This window comes from Balaenoptera physalus (assembly GCF_965194825.1).
Source record: "Balaenoptera physalus genome assembly, chromosome: 7".
NCBI classification, from domain to species: Eukaryota; Metazoa; Chordata; class Mammalia; order Artiodactyla; family Balaenopteridae; genus Balaenoptera; species Balaenoptera physalus.
The window spans coordinates 112,566,721-112,588,980 of NC_138886.1; the positions used below are offsets into that span (position 1 = coordinate 112,566,721).

Here is a 22,260-nt window from a genome sequence, read left to right on the forward strand (position 1 = left end):
CAAAGACATGTGCAAGCTGTGTGACCTTGAGCAGATCACAATCTCTGTGCCTCAGTTTCTTTATTTTTCAAACTATGCTGTCTTTCAGCTGAGAGAATTACCACTTCTTTGCTTTTATGATTGCTAAATCAGGAAAAAGGGAGAGTGGAATCACATAGTGGCTCTTAAAGCTTCTCTGCCCAGGAATGACATAGGCCCACTCACATTTCCATTTAAATGTTAGAGTCAACTTGTCAATTTCAATGAAAAGGCCAACTAGAATTTTGATTGGGATTGGACTGAATCTCTAGATCAGTTTGGGAAGAATTAACATCTAAACAGTACTGTGTCTGTCAATCCACAATCATGATCTCTCCATTTACTTAATATCTTATTTAATTCTCTCAGTGAAGCTTTATGGTGTTCAATAAAGAGGTATTGGACTTTTTGCTAAATTTATTCTTGAATATTTTATGCTTTTTGGTATAGCAGTCTCCCCTTATACCTGGGGGATACATTCCAAGATCCCCAGTGGATGCCTGAAAACTATGGATAGTACCGAACCATATCTATACTATTTTTTTTTCCTATACATACACACCTATGATAAAGTTTAATTCATAAATTAGGCACTACAAGAGATTAACAACAACATAATAAAATAGAACAATTATAACAATAAACTGTCATAAAAGTTATGTGAATGTGGTCTCTCCTTCTGTCTCAAAATTATCTTATTGTACAAATTTGATGCCTTTTTCTTCTTAACTATGCACTTATCACACACTATGGCCATAACTTTTGCAGTTTGAGGCGTAACAGCAAAACTAGGATAAACTTCTTTTTCCTTCTTCACAATTACATGGACAGAAGATTCGTCCTTACTGTAGATCTCAGCAACCTCGGCATATGATTTTTTTCTTTCTTTATTAAGTGGAGAACTCTCACCTTGTCACTTAAAAGAAGTGCTTTATGGCTTCTCTTCGGCACGTCTGAATTGCCAGCATCACTACTCTCTCACTTTGGGGCCATTATTAAGCAAAATAAGGTTCACTTGAACTCAAGCACTGCCACACTGGCAACAGTCATCTGATAACCGAGATGGCTACAGAGTGACTAACGGGCAGGATATGCTGGACAAAGGGATGATTCACTTCCCAGGTGAGATGGCAGGATTTCATCATGTTACTCAGAACAGCGAGCAATTTAAAATGTATGAATTATTTATTTCTGGAATTTTCTATTTAATATTTTCGAACTGCAGGTAACTGAAACTGGAAAGCAAACCTGTGAATACTGGAGGACAGCTATATTTGTAAATAGAAATCTTAAATTTTTCTTTTTTTCATTATTTATTTTGAATATATAGAAATATAATAGCTAACTTCTTTTATTGGTTGTAGTAGTTATTCTGTAGATTCCTTGAGTTTTTCTACCTAAACAAAATATGAACAATTTCATTTCCTCCTCAATCTTGATGCCTTTTACTTTTTTCTTGCCTTATTTTAATGGTAGGACTATAAGACAGTGTTTAACCCTGGTGAGAGCAGGCACATAAGCCTTGTTCTGTAAGTACGATGCTGCCCGTAGGTTTTTCTGTTAGGTACCCTTTCTGAGGCTAAGTTCCCTTCTCTGTCTAGTTAGCAATTTTTATCATGAACGAAAGTTGGATTTTGTTAAATGTTTTTTCTGCTTCAATTGAGATGTTTTCAAATCTCAAAACAGTTTTCAAATTTGTTAATATATGGTGGCTAGCATAAACTTCTGAATATTAAAATAACTTTTCTTTCCTGGGATAAACTCTTGTTGGTCAGATGTACTATCCATTTTATATACTGTTAGATTCACTTTGCTAATATTTTGTCAAGGATTTTTGCACCTATGTTTGTGAGTCGCTGATTTTCTTTTTTCATGAGTATTTGTCAGGTTTTGATATCAGAGTTATGCTGGCCTCAGAACAAATTGGTCAGTGGTCCCTACTCCTCTATTTTCTGAAAAATTTATGTAAAATCGGTGTCATTTCTTCCTTGAATGTTTGACAGAAATCAGCAGTGAAAACATCTGGGTGTTGGGCTTTCTCTGGGGGAATGTTTAATAGATATAGGGCTACTTGGACTTCCTATTACTTCCTATACCAATTTTGGTAAATTGTATTTCTCAAGGAAATTGTTCTCTTCATTTAAGTTGTCAAATTTGTTGGCATAAAGTTGTCTGTAATGGCCTGTTAATCTTTAAATGTGAGCAGGATCTGTAGTGATAACCTTTCTTTCATTCCTGATGTTGGAGATTTGTATTTTTTCTTGATCAATCCAGCTAAGGATCTGTCAATTTTATTATCTTTCAGAGAACCAGCTTTTGGTTTTATTAATATTTTCTCATGTTTATTTTTTATTTCATTGATTTCTGCTCATATATTTGTTATTTCTTTCCTTTGACTTACTTTGGACCTGTTTTGCTCTTCTTTTTCTAGCTTAAGATGGCACATAAATTATTCATTCAGATCCCTTCTTTTTTCTACTATAATCACGTACACAGCTACAAATTTCCCTCTAAGCCCTGCTTTAGCTATATCTCAGATATTTTGCAATGTACTGTTTTCCTTTTTATTCAATTCAAAATATTTTCTAATTTCCCTTGTCATTTTCTTTGCACATAGGTTATTTGAATTTCCAAATACTTGGGGTTTTCCTAGACATCTTATTGTTACTGGTTTCTAACTTAATTCCATTGTAGTCAACAAAGATACTCTATAATTTCTTCCATAATTTTATACATGTTCCTTTTCATATTTAAAAATCTTTACTTCTGCTATGACTAGGATAAACTCAAACACTTACAAACAGAACATTCACTTCAGAGTATATGGTACTAAAAATGGAATTTTTCAGTACTTGATTGCTATAATCTCCATTTCCTCACAAATAAGGTTAGAGTGAAAGCAAACTTAATTAGTATAATTCACTTTCAGACAGGAAGTAGAAAAAAAACACAGGAAGCCTGTTTAATGAAAGAAGCTTCTCTTCAGAACTAAAGGAAAGTCTGCCTTGAGGGGCTCAAGAAATTTACAAAGAAAGGGGAGGAAGAAGGAAACTAACATTTAGAGAACTAAAGGGGCAGACCAAGAAGAAAGAAATGAAGATACAGAAGTCAGGAAATGGAAGATTCCAGTTAACAAGCACTCATGCGTTCATTCAGCATTTTGAGGAAATCTGCCTAAGAAGTAAGCGGGCTCTATCTGAAGATGAAGTGAAAACAATGATGCCAGACTAGAACAGTACCCAGCGTTGGGTGGACAGAACAAAATATGTGACAGCCTTTTTACTTAACCCAGCTTTAGGAGATAAAGTTTGGAAGGCAGTCATGTCCAGTATAAGCTGCTTGAAGTTTTCCCCCATATCACCTCACATCTAAGAGGCCCTAATGGAATGCATGACCGGGTAAAGAGTCTACAGACATGGTCCCCATGGGCGGTGACTCTGTGGCAATAAGGAAGGATTCATACCCCATTCTAAACAGGTCAAATTCCTACAGGGATCCGCCATGCTGAAGAGTAGCTTTCTAGAAGGCTGGGTCTAATATATCAGTTCCAATTGGAGACTCTAGCCAACCACAAGTGTACTTCCTATATGTCCACTTACTACATTTCTCCAAGTCTGTGCTTAGACTTTAAACATAATAGAAGTGGTTCCCCCACATATGTTACTAATTAGGTTTACTTCTCTGTGAAGATAAATTTTTCTGACAAAAGTTTGATGAGATCATAAGTCAATGGTTCAGTCATTCCTTCTTGTCAACACAGAAACAACTTAAATATTTTATTGCCCTTTATTACTTTCAAAGAGTTTAAGCGGACATTACCTTTTTCAGTTCTCACGGACACAAATTGAAAACTGATGAAACTGGAGGTTCTACTCATCCTTCAACTCTCAGCTTAAACATTAATTATTTAGGGAGGCCTTTCTCAACATCTAGGCTGAGTTAAGTGGCACTGTCATGTTTACAAAATTCCTTACATCATAACGGTCATTATACTTTAGTATTAGTTATTCAAGAACTGCTTTCCATCTAGATTATGAGCCCTAAAAGGGTAAGGACTGTGTCTATCCTTTTTTCCTCTATATTTATAGTTCCTAGCACAATGCCTGACTGTACTTAGTATTAAAAATATTTGCTAAATAAATAATCAACCTGGAATTTACCACTGTTAAGATTTGGGCTTTTTACAAAACACCCTGTGTATATTATAGTTGTGAAATATGTGACTATGTTACCTATTAAAACACAAAACTTTAAAAAAATTTAGTATTTTTTAAACTTCTCTTAATGTGTATGTAAATACATTTTTAGGTGCTATTTTATCATCCGTTCATCTCACTTAACATATTTAGATATATTTCCATGCCAACAAATGTAAACCTATATAATTTTAATGGATATATGGTATTCTATTGTGTGGTGGTACAATAAATAACACCATCCCTTCCTTATCGATGGACATTCTTGCAAAATCTGTTCTGGTACAATGTGTACTTTTCTAACACAAATTAGCTCATACACAACTAGTAAAAAAGATTAATTATGTGATTTTTTTTTCCCAGTATGTTAATGTTATCTTTTAAGTGATTAGGAGTAAACTTCCTCACAAAGAAAAAGCCTTAGCCCGCAGAAACGCCTTCCCTCAGAGCACTGCTTTAACAACTGCTGTGCTGACTATAACACTAAACTATCCAGTGAAGCTGAGAGTGCAGGTAAAAGAGCTGCCAAGACATTTCCCCCAAGCTTATAAATACTTTTTTGTTATTATTATAATTTTTTATTGAGGTATAGTTGATGTACAATATTATATAAATTTCAGGTACACAACATAGTGATTCACAATATTTAAAGGTTATATTCCATTTATAGTTACTATAAAATATTGGCTATACTTCCTGTGTGTACAACATATCCTTGTAGCTTATTTATTTTATACACAGTAGTCTGTCCCTCTTAATCCCCTACCCTTATCTTGCCTCTCCTCCCTTCCTTCTCACCACTGGTAACCACTAGTTTGTTCTCTATATCTGTGAGTCTGTTTCTTTTTTTGTGTTATTCACTAGTTTATTGTTTAGATTCCACATGTAAGTGATATGATACTTTTTTATTGAAAAAGCCAGATCAAATTTTTAATTTTAATGAAAAGTATCTATTGAAAATAAACACCCTCATATTTACCTTCAAGGAAGCACAAACCCAGGGTTCGTGGCTACACAACACTGAATGATACTGGGTGCCAGTGAAGATCTAAGGTGTTAGTATTTTTACTAGGATTGTTACTGTTTTGGGTATTGCTTTGTTTTCAAGGTTGCATGGGTTTTGATTCTTCTGTTCCAACTCTATTTCTTCTATAAGCCTAGTTCTAGTTTTTGACTTTTCCAGAAATTAATATACCAGGTTATTGTAAAAAAATACTTGCACTGCCCAATTATTTCTTTGGAATGTGTTCTTGGAAATGAAATTACAGGATCGAAGGGCATAAACATTTTTAAGGGTTTTGTTTTTTAGAAAAATACGTATTTCCAACTGCCCTCTGAAAAGGCTACACCACTGTGATAGTTACTAGTGCTGTACATCAAGCAGTTCTTCTCTCCGCTTTCTACACACACAGAAGGACCACCTTCCCGACACACAAAAGGACCACACTTTCTGGCCTGTCACGGCTGGGTGAAGCCATTTGACTAGTTCTAATCAGTGACTTGTGAAAGAAGTGACCTGTGTCATTTCTAAGCTGGAGCACTTCATTGTTAGTGTAAGACTTTCTAGGGTGGCACTGTCCAACAGAACTTTCTGTGATGATAAAAATGTTCTGTATCTGCATCATCCAATATGGTAGCCACTAACCACACGTAGCTACTGAGTACTTGAAATGTGCCTAAAGTGGCTGAGAAAATGAATTTTTAAAAATTTTAAATATTAATTAATTTAAACAGCCATACATAGCTAGTGGCTACTGTAGTGGACACTGCAGCTCTAGAGTTTTTTTTACCTTCCACACAGTGATGGCAGTATTCCGTATAGTGGATGTCCTGGCAGCTTAGGTCCTAACGTGAGAATGACATGGAACACAGCCCTAATGGACATGTAGCTTGAATAATAAGCCTCGGTTTAAGGCACTGGGGTTTTTGAGGGTCTATGTTGCCACAGCAAAACTTATCTTAACCTGAATGATACACCAATTGCAACTTCCACGTAGTGTATGAGAGTATATTAATCTATACTGTTGCTCATACTAACATACAGAAATTTTTCAAAGAATTTTCAGTAGTCATGACTTTTTGAAAAAAAATGGTTTCTACCTCTGGTGTCCTTCTTAAGCCCAACGTTAAGGAAATATTTACCAACAATTTTTTTCTGCTACTTTTTTTTTTTTAATCTTTGATCTACAGGGATTAGAGTGTGAGGATAGAAAACAACTTTCTCTAAAATGACCAGACACCATCATTTACTGACTCAACTACCTCTTTCTCACTAATACAAAAATGTCACCTTTATCATGTAACAAATTTTATATATTTGGGAACTATCTCTTGACTCTCATGTTAAAATTTTCTGCCTAGTTTGGCATGAGTATCACGGCTTTAATTACTATAGCTTTATAATCCTTAACATCTGGTCAGGAAAATTCCTACTCAACACTCTTTCACAGAATTTTCCTGGCTGTGTTTGAACATGTATCCTCAAGGATAAACTTTACATCTCTTTGAAATGTTCTAAAATAACATAGATCATATTGGGATATTATAGAATTTATAGATTTTCTCATTCATTAATTTCTCCGTTCTTTTAGGGCTTCATTTTTTTTTCTGATTTCAGTTGAATACTCAATTTCATAAAGGTTAAATAATGAAAATGTTTTCCTTTGAGTACTTTTGACCATATCAAATAGGTTTTGATTCGTTCTTACATTCTCATTATTTTCTAAATAGCGTGTAACTGGAATTTCACTTCTTTTGGCCAAGAACTATATACAATTATATTAAATTCCTGAATTTTTGTTTCCAACTGTACTACCAATTTCTATATTTATAGCACTGAGGATAATGAATGTTAACCTTTAGTCTATTTCTACTTTTTGTAATCTGAGATTTTCTTTTGTAACCTAACTAGTACATGGTCAATTTTGATAAATATTCTAATGCGTAGAGATTGAACGTATTATTTACTCAGATCTTCTACATCTTAGTTTTGTCTATTAGATCTATTAAGGATTGAGAAAATTATGCTAAAAAATCTTATTTTTATTCTTTTTGACAATTTCTCCTTTTATTTGCTGAAGTTTCAACCTTGTACCAGTTATTTAGCCTAAGGGTTCATGCCAGTTCTGTCTTTATTAATGATTACAGACATCATTATAAAGTCAATCTATTTATCTTGGCTTTTTCCTTCAATTCAACTTGTAGACTTTAACTAGAAATTAAGATGTACATAAGTTCGAAACAGTATCATTAGCCTTCCCTCTACCTTATATTTATATAAAGAGGTAAATTTAAATATTACTTATTAAATAATATGTTGAAAGCAGAGGCTTTCTCTTTAAGGCTTTTGCCTTTTTGTTTTTGTTTCTCGTCAAGAACATATCTTAAATTCCCTACAGTCTCTTCAGCAAGTGGTACTGGGGAAACTGTACAGCTGCACCTTGTCACACCCGCTCACCATTCACAAAAATAAACTCAAAATGGCTTAAAGACTTAAACATAAGACAAGACACCATAAAACTCCTAAAAGAGATCACAGGCAAGACATTCTATGACATAAATCGTAGCAATGTTTTCTTAGGTCAGTCTCCCAAGGCAACAGAAATAAAAACAAAAATAAATGGGACCTAATCAAATGTACAAGCTTTTGTACAGCAAAGGAAACCATAAACAAAACAAAAAGACAACCTACAGAATGGGAGAAAATATTTGCAAACGATGTGAATGACAAGGGATTCCAAAATATACAAACAGCTCATACAACTCAACAACAATAAAACAAACAACTCAACAGAAAAATGGGCAGAGGACCTAAATAGACATTACTCCAAAGAAGAAATACAGATGGCCAATAGGTACATGAAAAGATGCTCAACATTGGTAATTATTAGAGAAGTGCAAATCAAAACTGCAATGAGGTACCACCTCACGCTGGTCAGAATGGCCATCATTAAAAAGTGTACAAATAAATGCTGGAGAGGGTGTGGAGAAAATGGAATCCTCCTACACTGTTGGTGGGAATGTAAGTTGGTGCAGCCACTGTGGAAAACAGTATAGTGGTTCCTCAGGAAACTAAAAATAGAATTACCACTAAGATCCAGCAATGCCACTTCTGGGCATATATCCAGACAAAACTATAATTCAAAAAGATACATGCACCCCTATGTTCAGAGCAGCACTATTCACAATAGCCAAGACATGGAAACAACCTAAATGTCCATCAACAGATGAATGGAAAAAGAAGATGTGGTACATATATACAGTGGAATACTACTCAGCCATGAAAAAGAATGAAATAATGTCATTTGCAGCAACATGGATGCAACTAGAGATTATCATACTAAGTAAGTCAGAAAGAGAAAGACAAATACCATATGATATCACTTATATGTGGAATCTAAAATGAGACAAATGAACCTATCTATGAAACAGAATCACGGACATAGAGAACAGACTGGTGGTTGCCAAGGGGGAGGCGCTTGGGGGAGGGATGGAGTGGGAGGTTGGGGTTAGCAGATGTAAGCTTTTATATAGAGGATGGATAAACAACAAGGTCCTGCTGTATAGCACAGGGAACTATATTCAATATCCTATGATAAACCATAATGGAAAACAATATTCAAAGAAGGTATTTTTTAAAAAAAAAAAGAAAGAACATATCTTAAATTCCCTGAGAAGATAATGGTCAGTATTCACAATAAAGAGAGAAGAATGAGGTGTGGTGGGCCAAGGGGCAAAAAGCAGAAGACAGGCATTAATTAGCACCCTTCTTTCCTACTCCCACTCCAGTTTCTTCTAGCAGTTTCCCAAATCTTGTCACTATGCTGATGCTAAATGAATTCCTTTACAAAACCTTATAAAAATTTTGTTTTCTATTCCCAGATCTTTTACCACTTAAAAATCCCAATCCAGGTTAGAAATAGTTCTCCACATTTCTTCAATTAAAATATATACTAATGAGAAACCAATAATTTATATTGTGTGTGTGGCAAGAAAGGGGGCTAGAGGCTGAGTGGAAGAGAGACATAAAAGAAGGGATTTTTTTTTACTGTACATTTTTTATTCATAGTTTTTGATTTTTGAAGAATGTGAACTTATTACCTTTTTAAATATGTAAAAATTAGAAATTTAAATACTGTATAAAAGCAATTTTAAAAATTAGAATTCTTGGGACTTCCCTGGTGGCGCAGTGGTTAGGAATCCGCCTGCCAACGCAGGGGACATGGGTTCAAACCCTGCTCTGGGAAGATCCCACATGCCGCAGAGCAACTGAGCCCCTGTGCCACAACTACTGAAGCCCCCGCGCCTAGAGCCTGTGCTCCGCAACAAGAGAAGCCATCGCAATGAGAAGCCTGCACACAGCAACAAAGAGTAGCCCCTGCTCGCCGCAACTAGAGAAAGCCCACATGCAGCAACAAAGACCGAACGCAGCCAAAATAAAATAGATAGCTAGTGGGAAGCAGCCGCATAGCACAGGGAGATCAGCTCGGTGCTTTGTGACCACCTAGAGGGGTGAGATAGGGAGGGTGGGAGGGAGGGAGATGCAAGAGGGAAGAGATATGGGAACATATGTATATGTATAACTGATTCACTTTGTTATAAAGCAGAAACTAACACACCATTGTAAAGCAATTATACTCCAATAAAGATGTTTAAAAAAAATAATAAATAAATAAATAAATAAATTTATTTTTAAAAAAAATTAGAATTCTACTTACCAGTCATATTTTCATCCAATGGTAGAGAGACTCCTACATCACAAATTTTAATTGTTTCAAAATCACCTTTAATAACAACATTTGAAGACTTTATATCTCCATGAAGCAGTTTCTTGTCTTGGTGCAAATACTAAAATAGTGGAAAATTTAACACATCTGAGCAAAAAATACAAACTAATTAAAAAAATATAACTCAAACAAAAATAACAACTTGAATGCCCTTCCTAACCTACAGGCTTATATCTGTCCATCATTTCAAATTATTCGAAGCTAGAGAAGGGACCATCCCAAGCTATCTTGGTCTGCTATACTGACCAGAAATCTGAACGATTCTTTGGAAACTGATGTCTATTTATAGATAAGCTAACTTTTAAAATTTTCAAACCCACCTCACATACTTTTACATCAAAGATGCTACTGCAGATTTCAAAATATACTACAATTTTACTTGAGACTAGTAATTTTTAGAAATAATTTTGTAATCTTCACAATGACACAGGGTTTCCTCAAACAAATTGTTGAGATAATGCTACAAATAATTCACAAGCAGAAGATGAAGGAGTAATGTAATCTAAGACTATATTTTGTTTTACACATTAACTCTTTCTTAGAATTGACAAGTGATGCTATTCATCCATAATCAAAAACGTCCTGCAAAACTGTTATTTTTTCATTCATCAGCATTTGGGCATCTACTGTGAGCTGGGCCTGAAAATGATGCAGAAACAATTCTTGGTATTTAACTTGGAACACTTACTGTGCTTAATTTAAATGTTGCTGACCATAAATTGAATATGCTCAAATATATTTATAATGTAATTTATTAATTCCATTATGCACATTTAAAATAATTATTTATTAAATAATTCAAATTATTAATTTAGTTCATCCTATTTAAAATCAGTTTTTCTATACACATATTAAAATATATATTTAGAAATACTGCCTTTTTCCAGTTTCACATTTCATGAAACAGCTTTATTTGAATTCTTAACATACAACTCTGACATCAGTATCATTACATAATCTGTTTTTTGAGTCACCCAACAATTTTCTGGAGCCATAATTACTTAAGTTATTTAGGATACAGAATTCTTTTTATCTCTTACTTATTTCTTACAGTATGTCTACTCAAAGGCACAATAATTTGTTTGCATAACATTGAGAGCACTTTTTTCACTTGACCTATAGATGTATATTCACCATGTCCAAAACTTAGTATCCCACAAAAAAATCTTTGAAAGGCTTGTTTATAGCAACAGAGGGTTAGAGTACACCCTCAGGAATAATGACTAAATTTGTTTTAAATATATTAGTCCATTTAACTAAATCTAACACGCAATCTCTATAAGCAAAACTTCCTGACTTGGGTTATTTAAGGCTATGTGAAGGTGTGAAGGCCTCTAACAATACTTTGCTGATCAAAATAAACAAACAGTGTACTCTTCAATGTGAAAGATTCTATAAAGACTTTAACTTAAAGCAACTCCCTCTTTGGGAAAAAAATTCCACCTTGTAATTAGGTATATTAATATCTGTTCATCAACAGATGAATGGATAAAGAAGATGTGTACACACACACACAGACACACACACACACACACACACACACACACACACACACACACAGTGGAATATTACTCAGCCATTAAAAAGAATGAAATAATGCCATTTGTAGCAACATGGATGGACCTAGAGATTATCATACTAGGTAAGTCAGAAAGAGAAAGACAAATACCATACAATTATCACTTATATGTGGAATCTAAAATATTACACAAATGAACTTATTTACAAAGTAAACACAGACTCACAAATATAGAGAGCAGACTTGTGGTTGCCAAGGGGGAGGCTGGGTAGGGGAGGAAAGGATTGGGAGTTTGGGATTAGCAGCTGCAAACTATTATATATAGGATGGATAAATAACAAGGTTCTACTGTATAGCACAGGGAACTATATTCAATATCCTATGATAAACCATAATGAAAAAGAATATGAAAAAGAATATGTAAGTATAACTGAGTCACTTTGATGTACAGCAGAAATTAAACACAACATTTTAAATAATAAATAAATAAAGTATTTCGTTTCTTCAGGTCCCACAAAAGTCATTTAAAATATAATAGCATGGGATTCCCCTGGTCGTCCAGTGGTGAAGAATCCGCCTTACAATGCAGGGGACGCAGGTTCAATCCCTGGTCAGGGAACTAAGATCTCACATGCTGCAGGGAAACTAGGTCAGCATGCCACAACTACTGAGCTCACGCCTCAACTAGAGAGCCCGCGTGCCGCAACCTACAGAGCCCACGTGCCCCGGAGCCCACATGCCACAACTAGAGAAGAGAAAACCCGCATGCCACAACTAGAGAGAAGGCCACCCGCTGCAATGAAAGATCCCACATGCCTCAACAAAGATCTCGTGTGCCACAACTAAGACCCGACGCAGCCAAAAATAAATAAATAGATAATAAATAAATCTTAAAAAATATATATATAGATATAACAGCATAGTTACCTTTAACCCTCTTGCCATATTCAAAGCAACTTTTAAAATTATGGCTGCTGGAAAAGGATCTCGGCTATCTCTATTTCGTTCTTCTATTAAGTCATTCAGAGACTTTTCACCTCCGTATTCCATAGCAAGACATAGACTACCATCGCTAGCTTTAGTGAAAGCACGGTAACCTTAAAGAAAACACGACATTTTCTTACTGGAATAGGGAAGAACAACAGTATTTAAGTTTTTTACAGTAATGTGACCGAATACAGATCTGGATTAACACTGTCAAATATAAAATGAAATAGCTATTATTTACAAAACTCATTCAGTAGACCTAATTTAAAATGCCTTCAGTGTTTGCCAGTAGTATCGCAAATTGAGGTATTTTTTAATACTCAATGCCTTCCTAAATATAATGGTTTCACCAGCCCTACTTACATGAAAAATGAAAATAAGGAAATTACGTAAATGAATATCATATTACAGTCCTGAATTCTCCATAGTACCAGCACCATAAATGACTATATGTACTCCCATGAAGTTTTAAATATATACTTAAGCATCTAAAAATACATACTAATTTTTTTTTTTTGGCCAAGCCGCGCGGCTTGCAGGATTTTAGTTCCCCGACCAGGGATTGAACCGGTGCCCCCTGAAGTGGAAGCACAGGGTCCTAACCACTGGACCACCAGGGAATTCCCACTTATTTTTATTTTAGAATGTTCACATTAATTTGATTCTTGCCAAACTCCATCACTACCCTCTTCATTTTTATTAGTGAAACCAGTTAAGATATTATATAAACCATTTCTGGATAAACAGAATACTATACCAGATACTGCTACCAAATAAATCTAAACTTACCTATAATGTTTGGATGATTAAGGCTTTTCAAAATCTTAGCTTCATCAGTTAGTCTCTTTTGATACACACTCTGATAATCATCATTACATCTAGGATTAATCTTTTTCACAGCCCAAGGAGAATGAGACAAACCTCTTGGAGATCTTAAAAAATAATTAATCAAAAATGTACAGAAAGATTAATAACCATAATACATTTCAAATGACTAATAAGAACTTCCAAATTTTGGAAAGGACTTAATAATAATTTGTTGTTTTTTTTAAAAAAAACAGTTAAAATATTTTAGACTATCAACACTTCTGTTATACATCCTCTTTAATTGGGTACTTATATCTGATAAATCTATTGATTACGAGAGAAGTCTGATATCTATTACTGGAAGGGAAGGGTTAAAAAGAGAAAACTAAAAGGAAAAAGATGAAATGTTATAAATTTTAAACTTCAAAATTACTATAGTATTTTCTAATTTTTTCATTCAAGCATGTCAAACTACCAACTACTCAAAAAGCATTTAACTATATGTACTAAATATGAGTTACAGAATGTTAAAGTAATAAACACTAATGTCTAAGAAACAATCTAAAGAAGATATACATTTGGCTCATATATAACCGTGCAAAGAATAACAGACTGTTCTTCACCAACAAATATTGTGCCTCTAACAGACTTAGCAGTTCATCTTATATACCTCTCACCATATACATGTGTTTAGGGAGATAATAATAAACATAAAAATAAGAAAAAAATGTAAATTTCTATTTTCTAGGAAGATTCAGCTGTTTTAAGAATATTTAAGGTATAAATGTTTTGAGGCCTAAATAAACAAAGAGGTAAAACGAAGTCAGGGAAAGGTTTGTTCACCTGGTAAGGTAGGCGTTTATGAGTATGGCAAATTACAAAGGACAAAGTGTATGCAGCATATGGGCACAAAAGCTAGTCAAAGAGCCTCAAAAGTTAAAGATTAAAAGTTCAACCATAAGAAGGTAAAACAATAGATTGAACCAAGAGCCCATTTAGCTCTGTACTACCTCATGAGCACAGCTCTATGATTGCAGGACCTCTGTTTAGAATCAAAAAACGTGTATTCAAAGGATCACTAGATTTCTTAATTCATATATATCTATCATGCATAAGTTTATCTAAATTATCCTCAAACCTCCAGTTTTAGGTAACAGTAGCATTTCGGGATACCTCTTCCATCTCATTTTAATATGAAAAATATATTTTTCAAGTTTCAAGGGGTACCCCATAGCTCTCGATTATTTAGAATTCAGTGAGCAAGTCCATCTTCACCTTTTCCATAACATATCCTAACCTACAGAATGACAAGAATGTATTTACAAAATCTGAATACAACTTCGCCAAGTTAAAAGTTGGTTCACTAAAATACTAATAAAACAAGCAAATTTCTGTTGAGACTGCACAAGGAAAACAACAAAAGGAGACACAAATAATATTGCAAACAAAAATGGGGACATATTCAGCAGAGATTTAAAAATATATAAGTGAATAAATACTAAAACTTTTAAGGCCAATATATTTAAAAGACAAAATGGACAAATTTGTTTAAAAAAATCTAAGAAAATTGATAAAAGAAGAAATGTAATCAAGAGTTTAAAATTTTCCCTCAAGAAACACAAAACCTAGATAATTTTATAGGTGAGTTTACTAAATTTTAAAGGAACACATTATTCAATCCCATACAAACTGTTCCAGGGAATAGAATGAAAAGGGACTATGAGTCGAATATAACCTTAATAAAAAAATCAAACAGGGACAAGGAAAATCACAAGGAAAAAGGAAAGGAAAAGGAAAAATCACAAGCTAATTTCACTTGTATCAGAGATGCAAATATTCTAAACAAATACTAAAATGAATCCATCCATTTATTAAAAGATAATAATACATCACAACTATGTTGGGTTTTATCTAGCAATGCAAATTTGACAGTAAAAAATGTAGACTTCTGAATTAAAATGATAGCCTGAACATAAACATATAATTTTGATCCCTCTCAGGCACCTCTAAAATAAAAACAAAAGAATATTTTAAGACATACACCGACTGACATGGATGGAAATAATGAAGAGGAGACAACAGCAACAAAGTCTTGGAAGCTTGAAAAGCAGTTGAAAGTTACTGACTTAACAGGCCCAATGAACTTCTTGAAAGTTGTTTTAAAAGCAGGTGCATTCCTAGATACGATCCTCGATTCTGTATCAGCAGGCAGTTGCCCATCCTCTATCCCCCAGCTTCTGAAGATGGAAGACTGGCTTTGAAAGGGGGAAAAAGCAGAGGGTCTTTAGCCTAAGGTTGACTGACATAGTTGAGAATCTGTAAACCATACAGGAACAGAGTAATTCACGACCACACGCACCCTAAATGCTCAGTGAGTTTTCACACGTGTATATACCTGTGTTATCAACATCCAGATCAAGATATACAACGTGTCTAGCATCCCCACAAGACTAAGGATGCCATCTTAAAAAGGAAAATTTTCAGATAATTAGTTAAAAACAAGATAGACAAAAATGAAAAACTCAATGGAAGTATCAGAAGATGAAGTTGGGGAAATCTCCCAGAAAACAGAACAAAAAGAGAAAGAGAAAATAGAAAAACAGACCAAAAAAATAAATAAAATAAAGGTAGATCAGAGATCAGTCCAGTAAATCCAACATCCAAATAATAGGAGTTCCAAGACAGAGAACAGAAAAACAGGGGTGATGGGACTTCCCTAGTGGTGCAGTGGTTAAGAATCCGCCTGCCGGTGCAGGGGATGCAGGTTCGAGCCCTGGTCTGGGAAGAGCCCACATGCTGTGGAGCAACTGAGCCCGTGGCCACAACTACTGAGCCTGCACTTTAGAGCCTGTGAGCCACAACTACTGAGCCTGCGCACCACATACTGAGCCCACATGCCACAACTACTGAAGCCCACGTGCCTAGAGCCCATGCTCCACAACGAGAAACCACCGCAATGAGAAGCCCGTGCACCGCAACGAAGAGTAGCCCCCGCTCGCCGCAACTAGAGAAAGCCTGCACGCAGCAATGAAGACCCAACGCAGCCATTAATTAATTAATTAATTAAAAAAAAAAAGAAAAACGGGTAAAATGATCAGCAAAGTAATTTAAAAAAATAATTTCTAAAAAATTTAAGAACAGGAATTTTCAGTTTCCAAGAGGCCCACACCCATGCATGTCATTGTGAAATTACAGTGGGAGGAACAGATAACATAGAACAGGTACATAAAAAGAATCAGTAGTCAGAAGGGCTTCAGAATTCTCAACAGCAACACTTGAACAATGTCCTCAAAATTCTGGAGGAAAAGTACTTCTGAATGAGAATTATAACCCAGAAAATCAAAAAAGGCCATTCAAGTATGAGGGTAAAATGAGAACGTTTTTAGAAATGCAAATTCTCAAAAATGTATCTTCTGTGCATCTTTTCATGGGGCGCTACCAAATGTCCTCAACCAAAATGAGATGTAAACCAAGAAATACTAAGACATGAGATACAGAAAAACAGAGGATTCAGTTCACCAGAGAAGCAAAGGAAGTCTCTAGGAGGCTACCTACCGGTAAAGGAAAATCCCAAGCTAACAGGGCCACCCTGAAGACTCGGAGGCTCAGGCAGGAACTGCTATTTTCAGTCACCTGAAGCTTCCTAATTAAGTCACATACAGTATAACTTTGTTAACAACACACTTCACTTTTTTAAAATATTTTTTAAAAGGGAGAAAAATGAGACTAGCCATGAACCTGTGAGAAATTTTTTCTTTCAAAACAACTTAGACAAGAGTTTTAGACATTAAAAAATGAAAGTTCACAAAATTTATAGCATACAAACACACAAAGGGGGTGTTTAAACTGCAAAAATGCTTCAAGAATACCCACTAATATATAACTGCTATGCTATTCTCAATTCATTAGCTTTTTATTACAGTATTTCTATTCGGAAACAATATAAACCTGGAGAAGCTAATGACGTGCTGGGTTGGACGAGTCAGGCTGATTCCGAGAACACGTTAAGCAATACCTAATGGCTTAATTGTTTGCCACTTAAACACGAAACTAGGTACAGAGTAATGAATAAACCAAACAACTTTTAATAAAATGTGTTTGTTGTCATGTGTAATATTATTAGCTATTAGCCCTTATTCTATTTCATTTTTCTTTTAATACGATTTTCCTACTTTCAAATCACATATCTGTCCTTCTTACTTAACAATGATGACATAAGAAATAAAAAAACTTTTACTTCTTTAGAAGAGAATATCTTGAGAAGGCAACTCTCCAGATAGAAGGGATTAATAATCACTGATATCCCCCAACACTGGTATCACACAGGAACCCCTCTCCTCTGTCCTCTTCCCTTCTTAAACAAGCCAAGGAAAAATTACAAAGTAAATTACTTCTCCTTTAATAATCCATCAGGAGGAAGCTAGGAGAAAAGTATACCAGGCAGAGCTCTGGCAAAGTTATGAACATACCCCAAATCTAAATATTTGAATTTTCATATTCCTTTTTGTCTCCAAGTACAGTGGAACTATGGTTCCATGTAAAAACATTCATCTGAAATCTTATACTCACCTTTTCATGAGGTAGACATTTACCCCAGTACCAAAGCCAAGCTTCTGCATAAACGGAGAGGCAGGAATATTTATGCATGGAGTTAAACACGATGCTAAACGTCAGAAAGAGAAATAAAAGATAAAATTAGTATTTGAAAAGACCTCTACAAATGCATCCTAACATTCTCAATATATTATTCTTAAAGAGTATTAACTGGCAAAGTCTTGGAAAGCAATTTGACACTGTCTATCCTAATTTTAAATGGATACCCTTTGACCAAGTCTACTTTTAGAGCTTGAACTGACAGTAACACTAAAGCAGCGGTCAGTAAATGGCCTGCTTTTGTATGGCCCACAAGCTAAGAATCGATTTTTACATTTTAAAAGCGTTGTTTAAAAATAGATAAAGAAGGTCTCTTGGCCAAATCCTTAGACTTCATGACTCTCTTCCAACATGGCCCAAGACAACTCTCCAAACAACACCATGGCAATGAAGTGTAGACACAGCTGCACCAAATTCACAGATCAACTGAAAATCCTCATCAATGCTTTCAACCAAAAAACTTATCCAGGTTATGCTACCAAACGAAGACTTGCCTTTAATAACACTGAAGAGTCTAGAATACAGATTTGGTTTCAGAATCGAAGAGCTAGGAACTGATTCCAGAAAAGATCAGAACCTGAGCAGGACTTAGAATCAAGCCAAGACCAAGATCACCCTGAAAGAAGATGCAAAGTAGAAAAGACAGACAGTGTCATATCAGCTACACTCCTCTCAATTACACACCCTCATCAAGGCATTTATGGACAACCGTTATCGTGGGATTGATTCCAGAGAGCAACTTGCTAAAGAAACCAGGGTTCTAGAGTCAAGAGTTCAATTCTGGTTTCAAAATCGAAGATCTAGATTCCATGTCCAGAAAAAAAGAGAAATTGAGGAGGCCTTAGAACAAAGACAAAACCAGGGACAAGATCTCTGAGTTGAGAAAATTCAAAGTATAGAAAGTAACTACACAGAATGGCACCAATCTCACTAGTGACTGTCTTATTTCTCTGGAACCAGAACAGGGGAAACAGAGAGACAGATTCAGTGTACTTGATTGTCATCAGTCTGGACTCCAAATCTCTCTCTCTTCCTGGGAACATACCCTTCTAAACACACCTCCAGCTTCTCCAGGAGCTGAGCCTTTCGGAGACGGTAAACAGGACTTCAGGAAGCAGTGACAGATATAAGGCACCACGCAGCCCTACTGACTTAGCCTGGATCCAGAGTTCAGCAGATTTCGAGGACAATAAAATAAACTTTTTAATATCATTTTTCAGCCATCATAGTAATGATTGATTCAGGCAAAAATCATAAAAAAAAGAAGACTATAACAACAGGGTTCCTATGTGGCCCACAAAGCCTAAACTATTTACTATCATATATGCATGCATATACATGTGAATATCGGGATGTGCTTTTGTGGTTGCAAAAAGACAAAAAAAGCCTAAGTATTCATCATTAGAGTCATAATTATAGTATATCTATATTACAGAGTATTATACAGTCATTAAAAAAGATGAGATAGAGGAATCCTACTTTTGCTAATGAACAATTAACTGCTCCTGGAATTGCCATCTTGCCATGAACAACTAGAAAGTTTGACAAGATATAATGGTTTTCAGATACTTGACAATTGGCAGAGCAGGCCTATAAACTCTGAGAGAAGAGAAACAAATGAGGTGAGTCCTATCATTGACCTAACTTACTGCTTAAAGGCAGTTTCCAGGCTGCAGTGCAAAGAAACACAGCGGAGGCCTTGTCAAATTGAGGAGATGGAGATTAGAGGTCAACAAGATTTAAGTAGCTAGAATTTGTGGAATAGAGAACTAAAGAGGGAGCCAAAAAGTGGGAGAAAAAGCTCCAGAGATCTGAAAAGAGGTCTCTCTTTGAGCATTTGGCTAAGTACCTACCTGCACATACAATGGACAGAACCCCCAAAAGCTGAGGAAAGCACCAAACGCAAACAATAGGTTAAACAATTACCAGAGATTATACAGGTCTAGGAATAGTTCAATTACCATCAGCCAGAGCATGGTAACTCTCACAGAGTATTGAGTAAAGTCCTCTAAAGAGTCACACTTACTGGTACAGCTACATTTTAGCCCATGGAAAAAGTTTAGAACAAAGCTTACAAGCAAGCCTCAAAAGAAACAAGCTAATGTGCAGGTAACCTAACTGGACCATAACAAAACCACACACCCCTCAAAGGAATAACAAAATCCAGCACTCAACAATATTAAATGTCCAGCAGCCATAAAAAATTACCAGGCATGAAAGAAGCAAGAAAATATGGCCCATCCCAGGAGAAAAATAAACCAATAGAAACATACCACAAAATGGCAGTGATGTAGAATTAGCAGATAAGAACCTTAAGATATAATCTCCAAAATAGTCTCAATAATGTAAAGGAAAATGTGAGCATAACAAGGAAAGAAAAAGATGTAAAAAAAATCCAAATGGAACTTCAAGGAATGAAAAATACAATGAATAAGAACACCACCTTAGAGAAGCATTAGAAAAAGTAACTAAATTTTAAGACGAAGCAACAGAAACTATCAAAAATGAAGCACTGAGAAAAAGATTAGGAAAAAAATTAAAAAATCATCTGTGAGCTATGGGACAAGAGCAAAATAGTAGGTTTAAATCCAACCATACAGAATTACATTAAATGTAAATGGTCCGAACAGTGTTGTCCAATAGAACTTTCTGTCTTGATGAAAATGTTCTATATCTGTGTTGTCCAGGAAGGGAGCCACTAGTCACATGTGGTTACTGAGCACTTGAAATGTGGCTAGTAAAACTGAGGAACTAAATTTGTAATTTAATTTTATTTCATTTGAACCTAAATTTAAATTGCCACATGTTGCTAGTGCCTAAACATTCCAATTAAAGACAGAAGTTGTCAGAATGGATAAAAACAAAACAACACATAACTACATGCTGTCTAAAATAAACTCACTTTAAATATAAAGATATAAATATGTTAAAAGTAAAAGGTTGGAAAACATATACCATCAAAACACTAATCAAAATAAAACTGGGTGGCTCTATTGATACCACATAAAGTGGACTATGAACAGAGAGTACAACAATAACCATCCTAAATGTATATGGTACCTAATAACAAGTTTCAAAATATGTAAAGCAACAACTGATAGGATTGAAAAAAAGACAAATCCACAATTGTAGTTGGAGACACTCCTCTCTCAGTAATAGAATAAGTAAACAGAAAAATCAGTAAGGATACAGAAGATTTGAACAAAACAACATAAACAAGTCAACCGGCTTGACCTAATTGACACTTATGGAACACTGCACCCAACAACAGCAGAAAATATCTTTTCAAGGGCATGAAACGTTCACCAAGATAGATAAACCTCTAGTCAGACTGATCAAGAAAGAAAATGTAAAATACCAGTACCAGAAATGAAAAAAGAGATAGCACTACAAATCCTACCAACATTAGAAGGGTAATAAGAGTATTTCACAAATAACTTAATGCCAATAACTTTGACAACTTAGAATAGACAAACTCCTTGAAAAAACACTAACAAAGCTTACATAGGAAGAAATAGATAACCTGTATAGCCCTACATCTATTAACTGTGAAGTCACAGTTAAAATCTTTCAACTAAGAAAACTGCAGGCCCACATGGTTTTCCTGGTAAATTCTACCAGTTAAGAAATACTGTCATTTCTACAAATACTCTTCAAGAAAAAGAAGGAAACACTTCCCACTTTTCTTTATGAATATAAAATACCCTGATACCAAAACTAGACAGACACTCCATACAGTCAATATCTCTCATGAACATAGAAAATATTAGCAAATTGAATCAAGCAATACATAAAATACATTATGGCCAAATTGGCTTTACCTCAGGAATGAAAGGTTGGTTTGAGATTTAAAAATTAACATAATTTACCACATGAACAGTTTAAAAAGGAAAACTTTATCTTAACAGATACTGAAAAAGCACTTGACAAAGTTCAATACCCATTCATGATAATAACCAGGAATAAAAGGAAAATTCCTCAACCTGATTAAGGGCATCTGGGAGAAACCTACATCTAACATAATACTTCATTAGGAACAAGGCAAGTATGTCTTCTCATACCTCTTTATTCAAAAATATACTGGAGCCAGTGCCATAAGGAAAGAAAAGAGAAATAAAGTAACACAGACCAGGAAAAAAAAGTAAAACTGCCTTTATTCATCTACATTAACAACTATGTACAATATCCTAAGCAATCCTCAAAAAAGCTAATAGAATAAGTGAGTTTAGTATGGTTGCAGGACACAAGTCAATATACAAAAATCTATATACTTAGAGCACAAAACATTTTCTCC

General features: G+C 34.9%; 1 protein-coding gene and 1 pseudogene across 2 annotated transcripts in view; one reads left to right on the forward strand and one right to left on the reverse strand.

Annotated features, from left to right (window-relative positions):
• PBK (PDZ binding kinase) overlaps positions 1-22,260 on the reverse strand; it is a 34,045-nt gene that overhangs the window by 6,047 nt on the left and 5,738 nt on the right. Inside the window, exons 3-6 of the mRNA XM_082469017.1 lie at positions 17,883-17,976; positions 13,296-13,438; positions 12,447-12,616; positions 9,932-10,061 (exon numbers count right to left, since the gene is read on the reverse strand). Of these exons, the coding sequence (XP_082325143.1) occupies positions 9,932-10,061; positions 12,447-12,616; positions 13,296-13,438; positions 17,883-17,976 (537 nt within the window). The remainder of the gene's footprint in view (positions 1-9,931; positions 10,062-12,446; positions 12,617-13,295; positions 13,439-17,882; positions 17,977-22,260) is intronic.
• On the forward strand, positions 17,984-20,068 carry LOC309664076 (double homeobox protein A-like; annotated as a pseudogene). The gene has a single exon. The product of its transcript is annotated as a double homeobox protein A-like (transcript).